Source organism: Tiliqua scincoides, chromosome 5 (genome assembly GCF_035046505.1).
Source record: "Tiliqua scincoides isolate rTilSci1 chromosome 5, rTilSci1.hap2, whole genome shotgun sequence".
Lineage (NCBI taxonomy): Eukaryota > Metazoa > Chordata > Lepidosauria > Squamata > Scincidae > Tiliqua > Tiliqua scincoides.
In genome coordinates, this window is record NC_089825.1 from 73,767,396 (window position 1) to 73,788,446 (window position 21,051).

Consider the following 21,051-nt stretch of genomic DNA (forward strand, 5'->3'; position numbering starts at 1 on the left):
GGGCAGGAATGTAGAAAAAGCATACAAGCCTCCTCAAGGCAAAAGTTCAAGGTCCCATGAAAGAACTTATTTTTTGGCCAGGAATGGAACTGGAATGAGCCACAAGAGGAGTCCCCAGGTGCACTTAAGCAAGCAATACTGGTAGCTCATTGCACAGAAACCAGGCTGCAATTCAGGCAAGCCAGGCTAGAGCCCAGCCAGAAGGATTGCTGGCCAAGGCTAAACTCACTTTGTGCATGACTACATAAGGTCCCTTATCTGCTTATGTAGTCATGCACCAGGTTCCAGGGGTCTATTCATAAGTCTCTGTTCCTGTCAGTTTCACTTAGGATACTGTCAATTTCACTCCCAAGGGTGTCTCTGTCACTTAGGAAGTTGTCCATGTTGTCAGTTTCACTCCAGTTCCTGCCAGTGCTATCAGTTTCACTGAGGAGCCTTGGGAATGCTCTTGAGTGGCTTCTGAACCTAGCAGTATCAGTTGCAAACTGGAAGTCAGGGCTAAGAGTGTAAGCTGAACATTAAGTAGAGCTTCTGTACACAGCAGCATCAATGGTAAAGGGAAGGAGCAAGCAGATCTCATGCCCACACTAGCTTCACTGGCAGGGAAGCTCTAACCATTCAATCACAACAGAAGACGGGTAAGGAGAACATCATGGAGAGAACTGCAAGATGCTAAATGTCTGCAGCTTTTGTACACCAGGAACAAAAAGCATGCATATGGAGGAGCTCACACAGTAGGCCTGAACTGGAGATACGATTTCCCCACTGAAAAAGGCATGGAGAAGCCAAATAGGCATATCTGCAAGACCACAGCATACTGTGCCCAGGTATTTGAATATATGCTTTCCCAAGCACAGAACAGTAACACAAGAAAAGCAGGGCAAAAATGGCACAAAATGACAGAATTGGCAGTTTATTTGAATTTTATTTTGAAAAAAAGGTTGGAGGCATACTACCAATTTAATGTTGCAATTTATAAATATCTGCATCACAAATTGAGATTTTTAAACATGCCCAGGCTAGGTTTTTCACATTTCTTCAAATATTTACATATATTCAGTGATTTTTGTAATTCCAGCAATTTTATCATTTAATTATAAACTGACCCTAACCAATGCGGGTAGACCCATTTTCCAAGTAATTCTAGTTGTAAACATAGAGAACTTGCAGCTATTTTACTTTCTTTGTAACAGCTCTTTTAAAAACTATTCAAAAATCATGAAAAAACTCTCTCCCCACCACAAATAAAGAATTCGTTTTCCTACAGACCTTATCCAAACAAGTATTTCTCTAAAAATACTTTTAAAAAAAATACTTTTGGCTAAACTACTTAGGCACAAGTACATAGACTTAATTAGCTTTAATCCATTGTGTTCAATGGTCTCAAGTAATCTTAACTGGAAGTATTCTGACTTTAAAAAAAACAGAAAGATTAAATTAAAAAAGAATACAAGAAAATTTTTAAGCAGTCTCTATACCTGTGGAGCCCACTTGATGGGGAGTGTGGAGCCTACTTGAAGTATTCTGGCTTCCTTGTCTGGTGAAATGACTGGTGGTAAAACGAATAAGGTAGGCCCAGCATGGCTTGTTGCTCTACTACCTTAAAGCTTACTTGGATCAAAAAGGAGAAAGTGCATCTCTCATTATTTTCATCTCTTCATCTATATTCTGTCTTCCAAACAGTACCTTCAATATTTCTCTCAGTGAATCTCTCAGTACAAATGTTCTGCGTACTGCTAGTATCAAGCAGTTTGACATTATTGTGGTACACAGGCCCCACGGGCCCCATCCCTCTTTCAACCACTAGTGGAAACATCTTAGAGTTCCTGTGAAGTCCTGGTTATACTGGAAATTATTGTAATACAAACTGGAAACAGGACTGAGATATAGACACGAGTATTTCACACTTCAGAGAGCATTCCATGTGCATAGGTACTACGTATATGCAATAACTGCAGATTTTTTCTTAACACTACTAAATTATATGCCATGAAAGTTGCATTGAAAGTGACCACATTCCAGCTGCCCTGTCATCTTCACACCATTTCTTGACTTCAGAGATTTCAAACTTCATTCCACCAACAGCTGCACACTATCAGTCTGTTTCTGTGGTTGCTGCTGCTGGTCATACTTTCTTGCTAGAAAAATACAATAATATGTATTAATATATAATTAAAATATATTTTTAATTTTGTGTACCTTGGCTCAACGATCTCCGACACTCTTTCTCTCGATACCGAGCTAAACAAGCGCATCGGTAAAGCAGCTACCACGTTTTCCAGACTCACAAAGAGAGTCTGGTCCAACAAGAAGCTGACGGAACATACCAAGATCCAGGTCTACAGAGCTTGCGTCCTGAGTACACTTCTGTACTGCAGCGAGTCATGGACTCTTCGCTCACAACAGGAGAGGAAACTGAGCGCTTTCCACATGCGCTGCCTCCGACGCATCCTCGGCATCACCTGGCAGGACAAAGTTCCAAACAACACAGTCCTGGAACGTGCTGGAATCCCTAGCATGTATTCACTGCTGAAACAGACGCCTGCGTTGGCTTGGTCATGTCGTGAGAATGGATGATAGCCGGATCCCAAAGGATCTCCTCTATGGAGAACTCGTGCAAGGAAAGCGCCCTACAGGTAGACCACAGCTGCGATACAAGGACATCTGCAAGAGGGATCTGAAGGCCTTAGGGATGGACCTCAACAAGTGGGAAACCCTGGCCTCTGAGCAGCCCGCTTGGAGGCAGGCTGTGCAGCATGGCCTTTCCCAGTTTGAAGAGACACTTTGCCAACAGTCTGAGGCTAAGAGGCAAAGAAGGAAGGCCCATAGCCAGGGAGACAGACCAGGGACAGACTGCACTTGCTCCCGGTGTGGAAGGGATTGTCACTCCCGGATTGGCCTTTTCAGCCACACTAGACGCTGTGTCAGAACCACCTTTCAGAGCGCGATACCATAGTCTTTCGAGACTGAAGGTTGCCAATACAATACAAAAACAATAATTAAAATGTATAATAATGTTCTCACAGTAGGTAAGAGGTACTTTTCAGAGCAACGCATTATCTAGTACAGGGGTGTCATTCATTATGCCCGCTGAGGGTCTGCTGATGTCATTAAATAGGTCATGACCAGAAATATGCACTTTTTCTCACTTATAAACTTATTAGCTGCAAATTACAAGACAAAATACACAAACTATGATCATATTTGCAAGATGATCATAGTCCAATTATCATGTTGGCTGCCCTTTCAGCAGTAACAGCTCAGCAGCTGATGGTGGTGCTGGGCGAGGCTGAGAGCTAGAAAGAGCATCTGCCGGCTGCATCCAGCCCACAGGCCTTATGTTTGATACCCCTGATCTAGTCTAATAATAATAATAATTAATAATACAGGTATTTATATACCACCTTTCTTGGTCGTCAGATTTCTCCTCAGACTTTAATCCAAGGCGGTTTACATAGGCAGGCTGTTCCAAACCCCCGTAGGGATTTTGACAATTGAATAGTTCTAGTCTTTCATAGAACTCCTTGTTCCAGCTGGATTCCTTCCCAGTCTGGCCTCTCTCTGGCCCTTCGCCTCCCACACTCCACTTGACAGCAACTCCTCTCTGCCACTGAGGGTCAGCCCATCAGTATATCAGCATGTCGTCAGTTCTCGGGTACTTCCGGTTGTTTTGAACTGGCAGCCTCAGATCTTCAGGCAGCCTCAGATCTTCAGGCATACAAGGCAGCAGCTCTACCAACTGAGCCAGACCTCCTGCCTTAGTGAGTGAGTGAGTGACCTCCTGAGTGACCTCCTAGTATAAGAGGTAAAACAGATAATGGGTTTTGCAGGGTGACTCATACTAGCCTTGCAAAATTTTCAGAGTCCTTTGAAAGTGCAGCCTTGGCAACTGACAACATAGTAGTTTGATTCAATGAACTACCACCAGATTTTTGGATTGAAAACAGAGGATATTGAGTGGGCTCATAGAGCCCTGGCACCAAATCCACTGCCTAATCACCCACCCAGGGTCATAATAATTTGCTATGTTAGATTTACCCTTAAAGAGCAGCTGATGAAGGCAGGAAACATTATAACTCAACTAGTTTACAAAGAGGCTCCTGTACTATGTCTGCAAGATCTCTGCCCAGAAACTCTGAGAAGGCTGCTGAAGCCATTTACTGAACAACTGCAACAGGCAAAAGTAGCATATTGCTGAGCTTTTCCTTTTTAAGTGTACAGTAGACAGGAAGTATAAGCGACAAGTGATGCACACTGGGGCAAGAAATCAAAATTTCATATATACACTGATGGCTTATGAGCTGTCTGTAATGGATCAGGAAAGAGAACTCGAGGTGATGGTCAACAGCTCAATGAAAGTATCAACCTTATGTGTGGCAGCAGTAATTTCACGCTTGGGATCATTAAAAAAGGGATCAAGAATAAAAAGGGCCAATGTTATTATGTCATTGTACAAATTGATGGCAAGGTCACATCTGGAGTATTGTGTCCAGTTCTGGTCATCACATCTCAGAAAGAATATTGTGGAACTAGAAAAAGTACAGAAGAGAGTGACCAAAATGATTAGTGGGTTGAAGCACCTCTCTAATGAGAAAAGGCTACAGTGCTTGGAGCTCTTCAGTCTGGAAAGAAGGTGCCCGAAAGGAGACATGATTAATAAAATTATGCATGGGAAAGTTCTTTTCCCTATCACACAACACCGGAACCAGGGGACTGTCATGAATATGTACAGTTTAGGCCTAGGTTAGCATGTGAAGCCTGAACCAAACTAAGTCAGTAAGGGAGAAGTGGCTAGCAGTTTCTAGCTGCAAGAATGTGAGTAAACAAACAAAAAGATTGTTGTCTCTCCTTTGCTGGCCAGAAAGGACAGACAACAAGAATTACAACCCATTGGAATGTTTAACACCTCAGTAGACTGAGGGGCGCCTAATAAAGCGGAATGGAATGCAGCTATGGATCTCCAGTTGGGAGGGGTAAGAACTAGGAGGGCTAGCAACCAGACCCACTCCGAGAAGGTTCTGTCCTCAAAAGTTTCTGATTGGACAGTCTAAATAAGTATGAAGTCACCTCAGTACTATTAGCATAAGAAGGTGACTTATGATGACTGTAGGTTACCTCTTGCTTTTAGAGGTAGCCTATCTCAATACCAGATGCAAGAGAGTGACAACAGGACATGAGTATCTCTCAAAGGCACATGGATGTGCTCCAGAAGGCTTCTGGTGGTTCATTGCAAGATACAGGAAGCTAGACTAGATGGGCTAGTCTAGCCCGTCCTGCAGGGTTCTTATGTAAATGGAGACAGTCTGACTTCACATTCTGCAAAGAGCAAGAAGCCTGCTGATCAGTTTTGATGTTGAACTGCCCCCACTATTATAGGGAGTGGAACAGTGATAGAGAACCTCTCCAAAAGACTCAGCCAGAGAAAAACTGAAAATGGAAAACTAAGGAATATGAGCCCAACCCTGGGTTCAGTGCTGCGGCTTCATGCTGCCATGCACTGTCGCAAACATGCCATAAGGCACGTTTGCGAGCCTCACCGCCAGGCTACTGCTGGTGCTAGCCCAGCGCTAGCTGGTGCTGGGCTAGCGCTGGGTTAGCACAGGGCGGGCACCCAGCCTCTGCAGCTCAGCGGTCTCATGGACCACCAACCCATGGCATGGTAAGCGGGGGTGGGGAGGAGGCGTCCCAGGGAAGGGGGAGGCCGACGGGGTGCAGAGAGAGGACAGGGGGAAGTGTGATAGGGAGGAGGTAGCGGGCAGGAGGGAGGGAGGAAGGTGGGTCCATGGAGCTCTGCTCCACTGGATCCAAGGTGTTTGTGGAGGGCTCGGTGCCCTACACGAACACCTTTACTTTACCACCGACCTTTTGGGCTGTAAGACACTGCAAAAAGAACTTAAAAATAGGCATTTGACCAAAAGGTACAAACAAACAACCTTTCTAAGAGACACAGATTCTTAACATACATGAATCAGAAGTACTATGAGTGGGGAAAGAAAAATTCTAAGTTACTTACTGGACAGGTATGCAGGAGGCAAGCAAAGTTATGAATCAGTTAATTAGTTTCAGCAAAAGGGGATAAGATTTATGATGACTATGGGATCAATAAGAAACTTGATGAATTTTACAAAGACCATACTTCTAACTCACCCGATCTGTACACTGTTAATACTTTTTCTGGATAAGGCTGGAATTCAACTTCTCAGCGCAGAACATCAAGAACCACTTAACTGGGACATCTCAGAGGATGAAATCAAAGCTGTACTGAAGAAGCTTAAAAATCACAAATACCCAGGAGAAGATGGACTAACTTATAGATAATTCTATAAGAAGCTTGCAGATGCACTCCTACTTTAAATGTTGGAATTGTTTAGTTTTATTCTTCAGGGTAGTTGCATTCCTGATCATGAAATTATTGTTTTACTTAAACAGGACACACATCCTGAAAATGTGTCCAATAGTATTTGAAGGACAATACTATTGTCCAATAGTTTTTCTAAACCAAGATGGGAAAATTTTCTTGGCAATCTTGGAGTCCAGTCTTAACAAAATGCTGCTGCTCTATATACATATATGCACTAATCAAGCAGGTTTTGTACCTGGGCACCAGACTGCTGATTCAATCAGACATATGCTAAGTGTCATCCATTCAGCTAAGCAATCTCAGTGCCTGTTTTGTCATTGGATGCCTAAGTGGCATTTGATCTGTTGGAATACAAACCTATGTTGCCTCTTGAATAACACAAAGATGTAGAAAAACTTCCTCCATATGGTGGGCCAGTTGTACAGTTAATCCCAGGATGTCATTACAACAAATTCAATGGTCACTGGGTGATTAAACTGAGCACAGGAACAAAACAAGGTTGCCCATTATCTCCTTTTCTATTTGTACTTACATTAGAAACTCTGATTACTATAATTAGGAATGGCTGGAGCATTAAAGATTAATTACTGGGGACAACTGTCATCTCACTAACATGTATGTAAATATTATTGCCCTTTTTCTGTCGGATTCAAAAGAATCTCTGCCACCTTTGATGACTCTTATAGCAGAACATGGAGCAGAGATAGGACTCAAAATAAATTATAACAAATCCAATAACTTTTCTTTTAACATCTCAGAAGAAAATAAATGTAAACTGGGTAATTGGGAAGGAAGAATCTCCAAAGAGATTTAGAGATTAAAATTCCTACAGTTCTCTCAGCTAAAGAAATTTCCAATGCCTTCCTTCTGAGGAGATGCATTGTACTGATAACCTGAAAACCACTTATTGTTTTCCCTCTGTGCTATATCTGCATATTGTTTATATGTCTAGTAATACTATGAACAAATCTTCCATGGTGTCTGGATATTGTGCTGCTGTGCTGCATACAATATGTTATTTTGATAACTTTCTATTCTTGTGATTTTATAGCTTATTTCTGAGGTATTCAATCTGTGCGTCCCACCTCCCTGGTGAGGCGTGGCTAGCCTCCAAGGCCGTCGCCAGGCATCTCAGGGAGAGGGGCTGGGCTGCTCTGCTGCACATGCTGCCTGCTGACTTGCTGCTTTTCTGCAGCTGTGAACGAGGTGGGTGGGGCAGCGTGAGGCTGGGAGGGCTTGTGAAACATGGTGGGGGGAGGTGGGGGAGAAGGCTGGCTGGGCAGGCAGAGGTGCCACATCTCATGGAGCTCTCTCCATGTGCAACCTTGCCCCAAGGACTACATTTCCCAGTGTGCCCCTCGCCCTGGGCATCCTGGGATTGGTCAAGGCTTGGAGGAGAGGCTTCAAACTGAGAGGGTAGAGTTTGCAGCTCAGCTAAGGAGGGAGCCAGCAACACAAGCAGCTCATCGAAGGAGGGAGCCAGCCTGCTCTTAGTGGGGGGGGGGGTGTCCCAATGCCCCAGCCTGCATCCCTCTGTCTTGCCTGGGGGAAACAGGGGTGGCATCTGCATGCTGGGTGTATGTGTGTGAGCAACCCCTATCTGCTTTGGAGTGAGTTGTAATCTTGCTGTATGTGGCTGCAATCCTTTCCACACTTTCCTGGGAGTAAGCCCCATTGACTCAAATGGGGCTTACTTCTGAGTAGACCTATATAGGCATGGGGGTCTGTGTCAGCTTAACCCAGGATCTTTACCTTTCTCTTTTTCCTCCCCCTTCAAAAAAGAAAAAAGTCACTCTTGATGGCTTTGTCTCCAAAAATTGATTAAAAATAAAAATCCCCATTTCTTTTCAGCCATCCCCTTTTTCCTCCTGCCTCCTTGGGGGGGGGGGGAGATACTCTGTTGGCTGCTATTGTAAGACAAATGGCACAATCCTAGCTAGGTGTACTCAGAAGTAAGTCCTATTGTGTTCAATGGGACTTACTCCCAGGAAAGTGGGGTTAGGATTCCAGCCAAACAGTCTCTAGGTCTCAGTTTGCATCAGTTTGCAATTAGCAGATGCACACAAAATGAAGTCTTCCCCTCCCCCAGCAAATTCATCATTCTTCCCCCCTCCCTTTCCAAAACCCTCCAGGTGTCCTGCTAACAAACTCAGCACAATCCTAACCAGGTCTACTCAGAAGTAAGTCCTATTGTGTTCAATGGGGCTTACTCTCAGGTAAGTGTGGTTAGGATTGCAGCCTCAGAGTGCTGGCAGCTGTTTTTTTGTTCTAGTGTATAATTATAACACCTTCATCCCCATTTTGGGGGTAATTGAGGTGAGGTGTTGTAATGGGGAGCCGTGGTCAATGGCTACAAGGATCAGGGGAGGCGTGAGCCGGAAAAGTTTGAGAACCACTGGCTTATTTTATAGCTCTATAGTTTTATAGAACAACTCTGCATTTGAAAATCCATACCAAGGGCAACTTTGAAACACCAATGGGACTTTGTCACCCACCCATTGCATTGCCTTCAACATCTCAACATTCCACAGTACAACAACTCTTTACCTCTGATACATAAGGAGAAAAGAGCATTGTAGTATTTTAAAAGCAAAATATATTTACAGGTTGAGCCTACATATCTGTGAATTTTGGATCCTCCAGACCCCTGGTGAGCCAGGTTCGGCCCAACCTGACGCCACAGGAGGCTCTTCTGAGGCCCATGGAGACTGCTTGCAGCCTCTATAGGCCTCAGAAAGGCCTCAGAAAGGCCTCTGGAGGTCCTAGAAGCTCGCTTCTTGTTTTCAGTTGTGTTCGGAGCTGGGGTGCCCGAAATCTGCGTAACTTGGTTTCACATGAAATTTGGTATCTGCGAGTGGTCCAGGAATCTCATAGATAACTAGGGTCCACCTGTACTACATTTCTCTCAGGAAATGAGAGAAAGTTTCAGGAAGTTGGACCTTTAAACAGCGCCACAGGTCTATGTAGTCCCAATTTTAAGCACTTGTTATTCTTAAGACTTCTAGATTGTATGTCAAAAGACTTTTGACATACAATCAGTGATGAGTTGCATTTTTTTAAAATTTAAACTATTTTAAATTTTAAATTAAATTATTTGAGGAGCCTCTGGATTTCCACTGGATTATTTCACTTGTTTTTCACTCATTGTTTTTGTTTTGGGGTCAAGTGTTTTTTGACCCCAAAACAAAAACAATGTTTTAAAGTCTTGAAGAGCAAAATGTGCACATACCAATAGAATACATTTCTAATTGCTGCCGCAGACGAATTTTTTTCACACTGTCATAGAAGTTTGGCTCAGCTGGTACTTCTACAGTTGGAGGCAATGTAAAAATCCTCATGATCTTCCTTTTATTTCTGAAATGAAAAGTAAAGTATAAATAATGTAAGTACAAACATAAATTTCCCTGAGCTTGTAAGTGGGAAGTGAAGTCACCAAAGAACAGAGGCCCACTCGGTGGTGCAATGAAATTACATCAAACTACATGACTGTCACTTTCTGTTAAAAGTTGTCAAAGCACAAGAATTAGGTCCTATTTCTCTAGAAAGCTTCCCTATAGCACTGGTTCCCAACCTGTGAGAAGTGGTCTGCAAGATCTCAGAAAAAAAGATCCCTTGATCATTTCAAGTATCTTGCTGAGCAAGTGCTCCCCACAAACACCAGAGAGGGTGGAGAACAGACTGTCTTTATCCGTCAATTAAGTGTCACCTGCTGCTGTGGGCAGTCCATTCTCCTCCATCTCTGGTAGTCCATGGGGGGCACTTGCTTGGGACATGCTTCACCATGGACCACCAGAGACAACAGAGAACGGACAACCTGCAGCCACAGCTGGCAACAAAAGCAGCAACCCAGAAATCTAGTCTATAATAATATATCTCTAATAAACATTCTCTAATTATTACAAATTTAACTGCATATTTTTGAGTGTAGGGGAGTAATGCAGTCCACATTAATTCCTATTTTTGCCTCAGTGGTCTGTGAAATATTGGGAACCACTGCCCTGCTGTAAAATACAACTAAGGGCCCAATCTTGTCCAACTTTCCAGCACCAATGTGGTTGCCATGCAGCCCTGAAGTAAGGGAACAAATGTTCCCTTACCTTGTGGCAGCCCCTGTGACTGCACCCCATCACCATAGGATGCAGCGCACACCCTGTTGGCACAGCTGCATCAGTGCTGGAAAACCGGACAGTGTGCATCCCTAAGTCACAGTGCAATGGGGATGCAACTATAGTCAATCAACAAACGTGCAAGACGTGCCTGCTTGATGGGCACTGCAGGTAGCTATTGCTTCAGGTCAGAAGAAACCGGTGGTCATTTCCTGAGCCCTTCAACAGCGACTTCCTCAGCTCTTCAAAAGTAAGGGAATGTAGTAAACAAGGAACTGCAGGGAGGTGCGGTGGGTGGGGAGGCAGGTGAGGCAGAGCCTCCCCACTGGCGTCCTTCGAAAAGCACCGCCACGGAAGGCACCCAAGCACCCACAACCCACGCGCTTGGGTGCGTCCCACGGCAGCGCATGCAGCAGTGCGCCATGCGCTACGCATGGGTTGTGGGTGCTTGGGTGCCTCACATGGCAGCAGTGCTTTCCGAAGGACAGCGGTGGGCCAGTGGGGAGGCTCTGCCCTCCCCACCCACCGCACGTCCCTGCAGAGCTCTCCTGCTCATGCACCTCCTCCGCCCACCTGCGCGCGTACACCAGGAGGGCGAGGCTGGCCAGCACCGCCAGCAGGTAGACGTTGGTGGCCTCGTTCCAGGCCTCGTGCACCGAGTAGTCCATGGCCGCCACCCCTCCCGCGCCACTCTCCCCCAGCGCGCGAGCGCCCGCGGCTACGGCAGCCGCAGCAGCACCGCCCATGGTCGCCGCAGAAGCGCCCAGACGCTTCGTCGACCCAGGAAGCAGAGACGGGGCGGGGCGTCTGACGTCACACCTTGCAGCTGCGGCTTGCACCAAGGAACGAAGGCAGAGCTGAGAAAAGACCAGAGTCACCCATCCCCTACCCTTCAGCGGGACGCTTCAGGTTCACACTGGAAATGGTTTCTTAAGAATTGCTTGCAGTGGTTCTCAAACCTTTTAGCCCAGGACCCACTTTTAAGAATGTCGGGACCTACTGGAATTGATGTCATTAACCTGGAAGTGATGTCATGGCCAGGAGTGACCACATTAAGCGGGAAAATTTTTAACAATCCTAGGCTGCAATCCTACCCACATTTACCCACGACTAAGCCCCATTGACTATCATTGTTAAAAGCGTATTGTAGCCCAGTGTTTATGAAACTGTGGGTCACAAACCAATTTCAGGTGGGTCCCTATTCATTCCAATATCTTATTTTTAATATATTAGACTTGATGCTCCCATGTTATGTGTTTGCGTTTGGGGAAATGTTACAGATCTGTACTAAGCTACTATGTATATTCTTTTAAGAATGATAGGAAATGGGACCTACTCCTGGGAAAGTGTGGGTAGGATTGCAGCCTAGGATAAGAACATAAGAACAGCCCCACTGGATCAGGCCATAGGCCCATCTAGTCCAGCTTCCTGTATCTCACAGCGGCCCACCAAATGCCCCAGGGAGCACACCAGATAACAAGAGACCTCCTCCTGGTGCCCTCCCTTGCATCTGACATTCTGACATAGCCCATTTCAAAAACCAGGAGGTTGCGCATACACATCATGGCTTGTACCCCATAATGGATTTTTCCTCCAGAAACTTGTCCAATCCCCTTTTAAAGGTGTCCAGGCCAGTCGCCCTCACCACATCCTGTGGCAAGGAGTTCCGCAGACCAACCACACACTGAGTAAAGAAATATTTTCTTTTGTCTGTTCTCACACACTGAGTAAAGAAATATTTTCTTTTGTCTGTTCTAACTCTCCCAACACTCAATTTTAGTGGATGTCCCCTGGTTCTGGTGTTATGTGAGAGCGTAAAGAGCATCTCCCTATCCACTCTGTCCATCTCCTGCATAATTTTGTATGTCTCAATCATGCCCCCCCTCAGGCGTCTCTTTTCTAGGCTGAAGAGGCCATAGCCTTAGCCTTTCCTCATAAGGAAGGTGCCCCAGCCCCGTAATCATCTTAGTCGTTCTCTTTTGCACCTTTTCCATTTTCACTATGTCTTTTTTGAGATGCGGCGACCAGAACTGGACACAATACTCCAGGTGTGGCCTTACCATCGATTTGTACAACGGCATTATAATATTAGCCGTTTTGTTCTCAATACCTTTCCTAATGAACCCAAGCATAGAATTGGCCTTCTTTACTACCGCCGCACATTGGGTCAACACTTTCATTGAGCTGTCCACCACCACCCCAAGATCTCTCTCCTGATGTGTCACAGACAGCTCAGAACCCATCAGCCTATATCTAAAGTTTTGATTTTTTTGCCCCAATGTGCATGACTTTACACTTACTAACATTGAAGTGCATCTGTCATTTTGTTGCCCATTCTGCCAGTCTGGAGAGATCCTTCTGGAGCTCCTCACAATCACTTCTGGTCTTCACCACTTGGAAAAGTTTGGTGTCGTCTGCAAACTTTGCAACCTCACTGCTCAACCCTGTCTCCAGGTCATTTATGAAGAGGTTGAAAATCACCAGTCCCAGGACAGATCCTTGGGGCACACCACTTCTCTCCATTGTGAAAATTGCCCATTGACACCCACTCTCTGTTTCCTGGCCTTCAACCAGTTCTCAATCCATGAGAGGACCTGTTCTCTAATTCCCTGACTGTTTGGGATTGTTAAAAATTTTCCTGCTTGACAACCCACCTAGTGGGTCCCAACCCACAGTTTGAGAAACAGTAGCTTACAGAAAATAACCAAGAAAGCCAGGATTGTAACTGAACAGACCAGCAGTGCATCCCATGTTCAAAAGCAAAGGAAGGAAGTCCCAGTAGCACTTGCTCATTCAAGGCTTATTTGGTGCTGGAAACGTATTTGGTGTGTGTGTGGGGGGGGGGGGGGAATTGCTCTGCCACTTCAGATCCCACCTAATTCCACTTCAGTGTTATCTATTATTTGAAGGTTGAAGAGAGCTGGTGTGCAGAATGGATAGAACAGTGTTTCTCAACCAGTGGTACAGGTACCACCAGTGGTACTTGAGGTGGTGTCTGGTGGTACTTGCACTTGCGGGACCCCTGGACACCTGCTGCCTCATAGCAAGACTAGGAACACAACACAACAAACAGTGGTAGGAGGCTCAGATTGTCAGGCAGAGCTCCAAACCCTGAGCCTCTTACTGGTGTTTGTCGTGTTGCATCTGGCCTCCCAACCCAAAATTAGTTTGCAATGACATCATCACAAGTTACTTCCAGTGCTACTTTAGATAGGTGGACCATGTGAAGTGGTATGGCAGGGGACAAATGTTGAGAAACACTGGCTTAGAACAGACTGCAATGCAGCCCACTGTTACTATTGCAGACTGAGGTCTGTTTGTAGTTCCAGCCCCAAATCCCATATAATGGGCAAAAAGTTAAAACAGTTCACTACAACCTTGCTTCTGTCATTTGCTATATGGTTATAGGGCAAGAGGCCAAGTGCTACCTGCCATCAGGCTGGGGGAGGGGGAAATCCCCAGGCCCAGGGGTCTCCTGTATTGGAATTGCAGAAGATCTGGCGAGGAGGTAGATGTGGTGTCAGCAGTGGCCCCTTTAAGGGTAAGGCCTGGGCTTCCAGGGAGTGTGCTGCACAGCTGCAGCCACTTGAAGGCAGTAGGGCCCTCAGGGATATAAGGAGCACCTGAGGCAGGCAGGGGGGTGTGGGTTGTAGAAGGAGTGCAGGTTGGAGGCTGTGGCCGTTTGATTTGGATACTCTGACTGATTTGACTGACTACCTGGAATCTGACCTTGGACTTTGACTCTGCTTATTGGCTCTGGACTGGCTACTCTCATTGATTGAACAGGCTGTGGAGAGCTGTGCTGCTATACTGGGAAGGACTGCTGCCTTAGGAACTGGGTCCCTGCAGTTTAAACAGACAAGCTACCCTGATGCTGGAGTCTAGTTAACCCCTGCTAATTGGGTAAGAGGCACTTTTTCAAGTGGGTGCTCCTTTTTTTAGCAGGGGGAGAGTAACTGGCCCACCTCACCCCAGCAGTGTCTGTTCTAGTGGCTGTCTGCTGGTATTCTTTTGCATCTTTTTAGATTGTGAGCCCTTTTGGGACAGGGAGCCATTTAGTTATTTGATTTTTCTCTGTAAACTGCTTTGTGAACTTTTAGTTGAAAAGTGGTATATAAATACTGTTAATAATAATAATAGTGCTGCTGTAGAGAACTGGGGCCATTGCTGGGGGAACTAATTAGCTTAAAGTGGACATAATTCACTAGGTAGTGTTTGACCTTGGAATCTGACAGAACACCTCCCCAGGGCCCAGGCCATGACAAAACAAACTACAGAATATAGTGGAAAATCAATTTATTACACATTTATGGGGGGGGGGATCAGGCATCTTGCCCTGGCACAGTACCATTTCAAAACAGCCCTGCATGCCCTACTATGAGTACTACTGGTTGAAAAGGGATATGATTAAAGTGAATAATCAATAAGCTCAAGCCTTTGCAGGTCTGCTCAGAAGTAAGTTCCATTGAGTGTAATGGAATTTATTCTTATGTAAATGTGTACAAGATTGTAGCCTAACTATTGCTGCCATATCAAACCATCCTGTCTGAGAGTAAGGAATATCTTGCAGTTCACATGCTCAGCAAATGATTGGCACATGTTTACTCATTTAAAAACAACAACAACCCTTTAAAGTATGGGAATCATTTGTAAATGTATATCTATAAAATGTGCCAGTGGGATTCAGCACTCAGACAAGAAAAGGCAAATAAAAACTTTCTCATCTTTAAAACTGCAAAACTAAGTACCCCCTCCCCCCCCAAAAAATTACCTTCACTGGATTAAAAAAAGAAGCTAAATGATGCAGGGCAACAGTAAATACTAGTAAGGCATAATTATACTTCATTAAAGCACACTGTGTTATGGGAACCACTGAATGCTGAGAGTTTTTCATTTCTTTCACACGCATTACATAGAACAGTTAATTGAAACTTGTATTCAAGTAAAGTATAATAGAATGGGTCTTGGGTTTTTTCTTGAGCAAGTTCTCACAGAATGGCTTAGCAAGAGGAAATTATTCTCTCAAGGGAAGGCAGAGGAAGGAATCAAGCCACTGATGATGTCTTCTTTTGGAACCACTTATGTGCTCATACAGCACTGAGAATAGGCACATGAAATCAGTAAAAGAGGCACAATACATTCACACAGCTTAAAAGCAACATGAGGGTTGTAGGCATGAAAAAGATGGTCAGGTCATAAGTAGAGGTGTTTGCTTCTGGTGAGTAAGATTAGATTACGGCCTATGTCTTACTGAATACAGTGGGCTTACAGCAACTATTACCCTGCACATGCCTGATCTCGTCTGATCTTGGAAGCTAAACAGGGTCAGGCCTGGTTAGTACTTGGATGGGAGACCACCTGGGGAATACCGGGTGCTGTAGGCTTATACCAGTCTTTCGAGACTGAAGGTTGCCAACCAAACTTCTGAGTAAAATAAATAACACTGTTTTTAAACACCGCTAGGCATGCTGATGTAGGGATCCAATCTCCGTATCAGCGATTTTCAACCACTGTGCCATGGCACACTGGTGCGCTGTGAATGGTCTGCCAGTGTGCTGCAGGAGCTTTGGGGAGGGTCATTTATTAGTAGGGCCATTGGGGGAGGGGATGTGAGCCTTCAACTAACAGCATGGTATGCCTTGCTAATTGTCCAAAAACAGATGGTGTGACTTGACAATTCTTACACATTTTCAGTGTGCCATGACACGAAAATGGTTGAAAATCACTGCTCCATCTACTGACATACTACTACCAACTAATGTATGTCCTCTAGACAAAGCATTTGCAACTGAAGACTCCCTGGGACAAACTCAGGGAGCCTTGAGAGATGCTGACTGCCCCCCATTGCCAACCATAAAGTTTAAAAAAGCATATGGAAAAATGTCTGTGGCAACTTTGAAAGAATATCAGCAAAAAAGGAATTGTCTATTGGTTTTGTCACCAATAAGGTACTGCCACCCCAAACACTATACAGTATTTTTCACACACATGCAATGTATAGAATTTGCTGCCATTTGATGTGATAATTATCACTGTCTTGAGATGTGAGTAAATTGATTTTTAGACAAATTCATGGAGCAAGAACCTATCAAAAGCCATGACAATTAAATGGAACTTTTAAGGTGAAAAGCAAGATGCCTTTGAAACCCATTCATGGGGGTGACAAAAGGGGGGGCCCCTCGTAGCTTCATGGTCCGCTTTTAAACACCTCAGGAGTATTTGACTGAATACACTTAGAAACAAGATATTGTACTAGATGGAACTTTGGTCTGACCCAGCAAGGTTGTTTTTATGTTAAGCCATTTTTACCCAACGTTGTATATATGCAACAGGGATCAAATGTGTATATCTATGGGCCAGGCAGAAATGGGTTAAGACTGGGTCTGTGGGGCACCTAACCACAGCAATGACTATGCTGACCATTGAAGACACAGCATGAGAACATACTTATGCTGCTAGCAAGGAGGAAAACAAAAGAATATGACACAAGCAGACACTGCCTTTGTGTACCCTGATAAAATGATAACTTTTAAGAGGTTAGGACTAAGAGCGATATTAAGAGACACTTATGTAGTTACCACTGTTATTCAGCATTGCAGTTTAGACTCCAACTTCTCTATCATTTCTGACTCTTAGAGGATGTTGAAGGAAATCTTTAGTGCATGATTCATTTTAAAACACAAAGATACTTTTGTCTTTGCTCCCATTCCCATTGTGCATAAGTTCTAAGCACGGAAGTGAATTCTGCTGAACAGTAATTACAATATCTTGAAAACACAGCCTTTCCACTGTATAAATGCTTAATAACAGTTTGCTTAATTCAAGCTGCCAGAAGGAACCAATTTCTAATGTAAATGCTAGGCTTAACCACATTATTTTAAATGGTTATGGTTAACCTTTATATTTGTTGATCCATTAAGCATAACACACAGGAACTTAATCTGACAAAATGATCCTGTTTATGTCATTGGAGATACAACCTCCTGTCTCATATTGGATTTGTGCGACTCAAGCAGTCTTCCGTTCCCAAGCCCCCCCCCCCCAAGATGTCACGTAAACCACACTGTAATCACATCCCTCATCACATGCAGAGTCTCGCATTGAACTGGGTTCCTGGATCCTTGGAACCAAGAGAGATTGTTGTAAGAATTTGCCTATATAACTTTCAGGCACCATCTTGTCATACATAAAGAAATTTAGGTTCAACTGCAAGAGTGAAAACTGCCTTTCAGACAATGTTGATTGGACTATGTTGTTTTTATCTGCTGATTTACAGCCCAATCCTATCCATGCTTTCATGGGAGTAATCCCCTAATTGACTCTAATGGAACTTACTACAGAATAGACATGCATAGGAGTTCCATGCTCTTAGTTCCTTTCCAGTGCCGCAGAGAAAATTATATTTGACAATTAATTTAGAGAATACTTTCTATTCTGGAATAGTATATCAGACACGTGTACAAGATTAGATTAGAATTAGATTGGAATTCTAATTTTCTTATTAGAATTAGATTAGAATTCTAATAAGATTAGAATCAGTAGCTGCCAGTGACATGACAATACCTTCCTACTTAGATGACTTTAAACGGAGACTCAACAAATTCAGAAATGTCTACCAACAGCTATCAATCAAATGGAACTTGCAGATTCTGAAGCAGTAAACCTCTGAAAATCAGTTGTAATGTGAGTGGGAACAGAGGAGAAAGCTTCATGCCCTGTTTGGGAGTTTCCATGGAAGCATCTAGTTGGCCACTTATGAAGAGAGCTCCCGTAGAACTCTCTTCTTAGGTTCTCCTCTCACATCCAATACATGATTTCATAGGTTTCTTGAAACTGTTATTCCAAGAAGATATTCCAGCATCTGCAGGAATATGTCCAGGAGGTCATTAGCATACAGCTGTTAATTATATCTTTTTCATTTGGTCAGAATCTTGCAAATGTTGATTGTTCTAGTAGGGACTCACAACTCACTGCTATATAGTTGGAAATTGAGGATACAGAGTTGTTTTATTCTTCCCACCCTCTTCATCATGGTTTCAAGTACAAAATTTGCATTACGGAGAAATGTATTAACTGTACCAATCTTTTCTACTAAAATACTGTTTGTAAACCTTGAGTCAGAAACTGATAAAATGGTATCAGAGTTTTGAAATCTTAGGGCATTTAAAAACAGCTATGCATTCTATTTCCTGATGCCATCTAGTGTTTTTATAGGGCATAGAAGGCAATTCTGCAGTCAAAGTTAGACCAATATACCATTTGGGTTCCTTCATAGGTTCATTCCACTCTGTTGCAACACTGAAGGCCTACCATGATCATGGCAGGGCCAATTGTATAGGTTCCTACCATCCATTTGTCACCCTTGGTCCTGCCTAGGCAACAGCTGCATGGTAACAGTCCACGTGATTTTCTTGCTCCTCCATCTGCAATAGGGGGTTATGCTAGACTTTTGTAAGAATTTCTCAGATAAGTCATGTGAAAGGCTTATAAGTGTGTAAGCATTAATATTTACTAAAATCACAATATACAGTGAACCAGTTTCCAGCATTTGGTGTGTGATCAGGAGCCACAACCTAAGGAAATGCAAATATTCAGTTTGATTCTCAGTGTTTTCTATTAAGTTATAAGGAACAAATACAATGGGCTGTAATTTTAGACATATTTGGAAACACAAAAGTCAACCCCACACCCCAGACATTGGGGCTGTTGTGTGTAGGAAACCTATTTATCTCCCATCCAACTTATGTCCCCAGATACGTCCCTTTTATTTGTCTTTCCTATAAACAGGTTAAAAGCAAAGTGCAAAAGTTCAGGACAACATATATATACTACACACTTACAGTTCTTTATGAGATTTCACTTGTTTTAAATTATAAATTTATAAAACTCATTTTAAAAAAATATAAGTATGACAGCCAAGGCTGCCGACACCCCACTGAGCATTCCCCAACAGTACAATAGGATGTCATGAACAATCTCAAAGACATCACCCTATAAAGGCCACACCACCACCACTGTCTCTGAAATGGGAAATTTGGTACTGCCTATGAGTACACACATCATGATTACAGGACTGCCTCCCTCCCTAACCAGATCTTTAAAAAAAAAATTATAAAATCTGGAATACTAAAAAGCAAAGTGATAACTTTTTCCTTGGCCATTTTCTATTGGTTGGCACGGGTTTTCACAAGCTTTGACTGTACACAAGAAGCTTAACTGTGGTTGTAGGTACAGAAGTGTGCAATGATTCAAGAAGGTATTCTATTTGATCTAATTGCGCTGTTAATGTGGACCAATACAGCTGTCTGTACAAAGCACAGTTAAGCAATGCTAATAAAACTATTGCAGGAACCAACCTTCTTGTTTAAACCAGTGTTTCTCAACATTTGTCCCCCACTGCACCACTTCACATGGTCTACCTACTCAAAGTACCACTGGAAGTGATGATGACATAATCTCCAGTTACTTTTGGGTTGGGAGGCCAGATGTGACCACAACAAACACCAGTAAGAAGCTCAGGGTGGATAGGAGGACTTTTTGGAGAGTGGAAAAGCATGCTTTGGAGCTCTACTCACCAAGTCAAGCCCCCTACTGCTCTTCATTGTGTTGCATTCCTGGTCTCGCTGCTGGGTGGCAGGAGTCCAGAGGTTTTGCCAGTACCACCAGACACCACCTCAGGTACCACTGGTGGTACCTGCACCACTGGTTGAGAAACACTGGTTTAAACCATTTGTGTCAAACGCCTAAAACCTGCTAAATTCACATGACTGGGCATGGTCTGTTATTATTTTTTTCTTGCCCCTGGAAGCATCAATAAACAGATAGACTGACCATGGTCTGTCACCACACTTGACATGCATTCTATATTGTGGTGTATCTAGATAGCTATTAGGCTCCTACCTATAAACTGAAATTCAGCCCAGAAAGCTGCCCATTTTGGCCTCTCCCATATGGCAGAACCACTTGTTATCTCAGCAAAAACATGTTCTTGAGTTTGCAAACAACAGGAATATAGGGGTGTTTAGGTGTTTAGGCAAACAGGAATCCTTAGAGGTGTTTGTTTCTGATAAGATTATAGCCTAAGTCTTACTGATCAAACGGCGTACTTCTAAGTAAAATAAATAACATTTTCAAACACCTTATAGGGAAGGATCAGTGGTGGGCAGGAACATACTCTGTCCTGTACCTCATAACTATTTCTCACAAATTATTCCATTCCTCCCTCCATTAGTTTTATTTCAGCTAAGCTCAAACTTGGTTTCTGAGCAAGTGTGGGGGAAAAAAACCCTTCTAACCAACGTGTGTGAGATGGTGCATTTGTGGGGAAAATTGGGGGATAGGGAAGGGTTAAGCACCCTGTCTCAATGGTTCTTCCTTGCAACGTCCACATCTGCCATATGAGTGTTACATGGGATTGGTAACATTCATGTTGTCTAGTCCAAAGTCCAACTGAAATGTCTGTGTGACTTCCTCCTTGCTGACGATGCAACTATCACCACCCACTCTGCCAAAGATCTCCAGCAGCTCATGAATTGTTTTAGCAAGGCCTGCCAAGACTTTGGACTGACAATCAGCCTGAAGAAA

General features: G+C 43.8%; 1 protein-coding gene and 1 pseudogene across 2 annotated transcripts; one reads left to right on the plus strand and one right to left on the minus strand.

The window, feature by feature from the left end:
• Window positions 1-897: 897 nt before the first annotated feature.
• On the minus strand, window positions 898-11,261 carry SMIM19 (small integral membrane protein 19). 2 transcript variants are annotated; one of them, XR_010794548.1, is made up of 4 exons: window positions 11,041-11,261; window positions 9,591-9,715; window positions 6,148-6,270; window positions 3,295-4,529 (listed from the first exon to the last, which is right to left on the minus strand). XR_010794548.1 is itself a non-coding variant. In XM_066628597.1 (3 exons), the coding sequence occupies exons 1-3, from the start codon at window positions 11,211-11,213 to the stop codon at window positions 2,071-2,073; spliced, it is 366 nt and encodes a 121-aa protein (XP_066484694.1). In that variant the 5' UTR covers window positions 11,214-11,261; the 3' UTR covers window positions 898-2,070. The 2 variants fall into 2 exon arrangements, 1 of the variants encoding a protein (XP_066484694.1); XM_066628597.1 differs by lacking the exons at window positions 3,295-4,529; window positions 6,148-6,270 and adding an exon at window positions 898-2,138.
• A 4,469-nt stretch (window positions 11,262-15,730) lies between these two features.
• LOC136654735 (5S ribosomal RNA) lies at window positions 15,731-15,851 on the plus strand (annotated as a pseudogene).
• Window positions 15,852-21,051: the final 5,200 nt, after the last annotated feature.

What these genes read in the sequence shown, in the direction of transcription:
- SMIM19 (XM_066628597.1), bottom strand. Translation starts at nt 11,213, where the DNA reads ATGGGCGGTGCTGCTGCGGCTGCCGTAGCCGCGGGCGCTCGCGCGCTG. An exon ending in CTCCTGGTGTACGCGCGCAG is followed by an intron (nt 9,716 to 11,040) that starts GTGGGCGGAGGA and finishes TTTTCATTTCAG; the next exon opens with AAATAAAAGGAAGATCATGA. An exon ending in ATTAGAAATGTATTCTATTG is followed by an intron (nt 2,139 to 9,590) that starts GTATGTGCACAT and finishes GTATTTTTCTAG; the next exon opens with CAAGAAAGTATGACCAGCAG.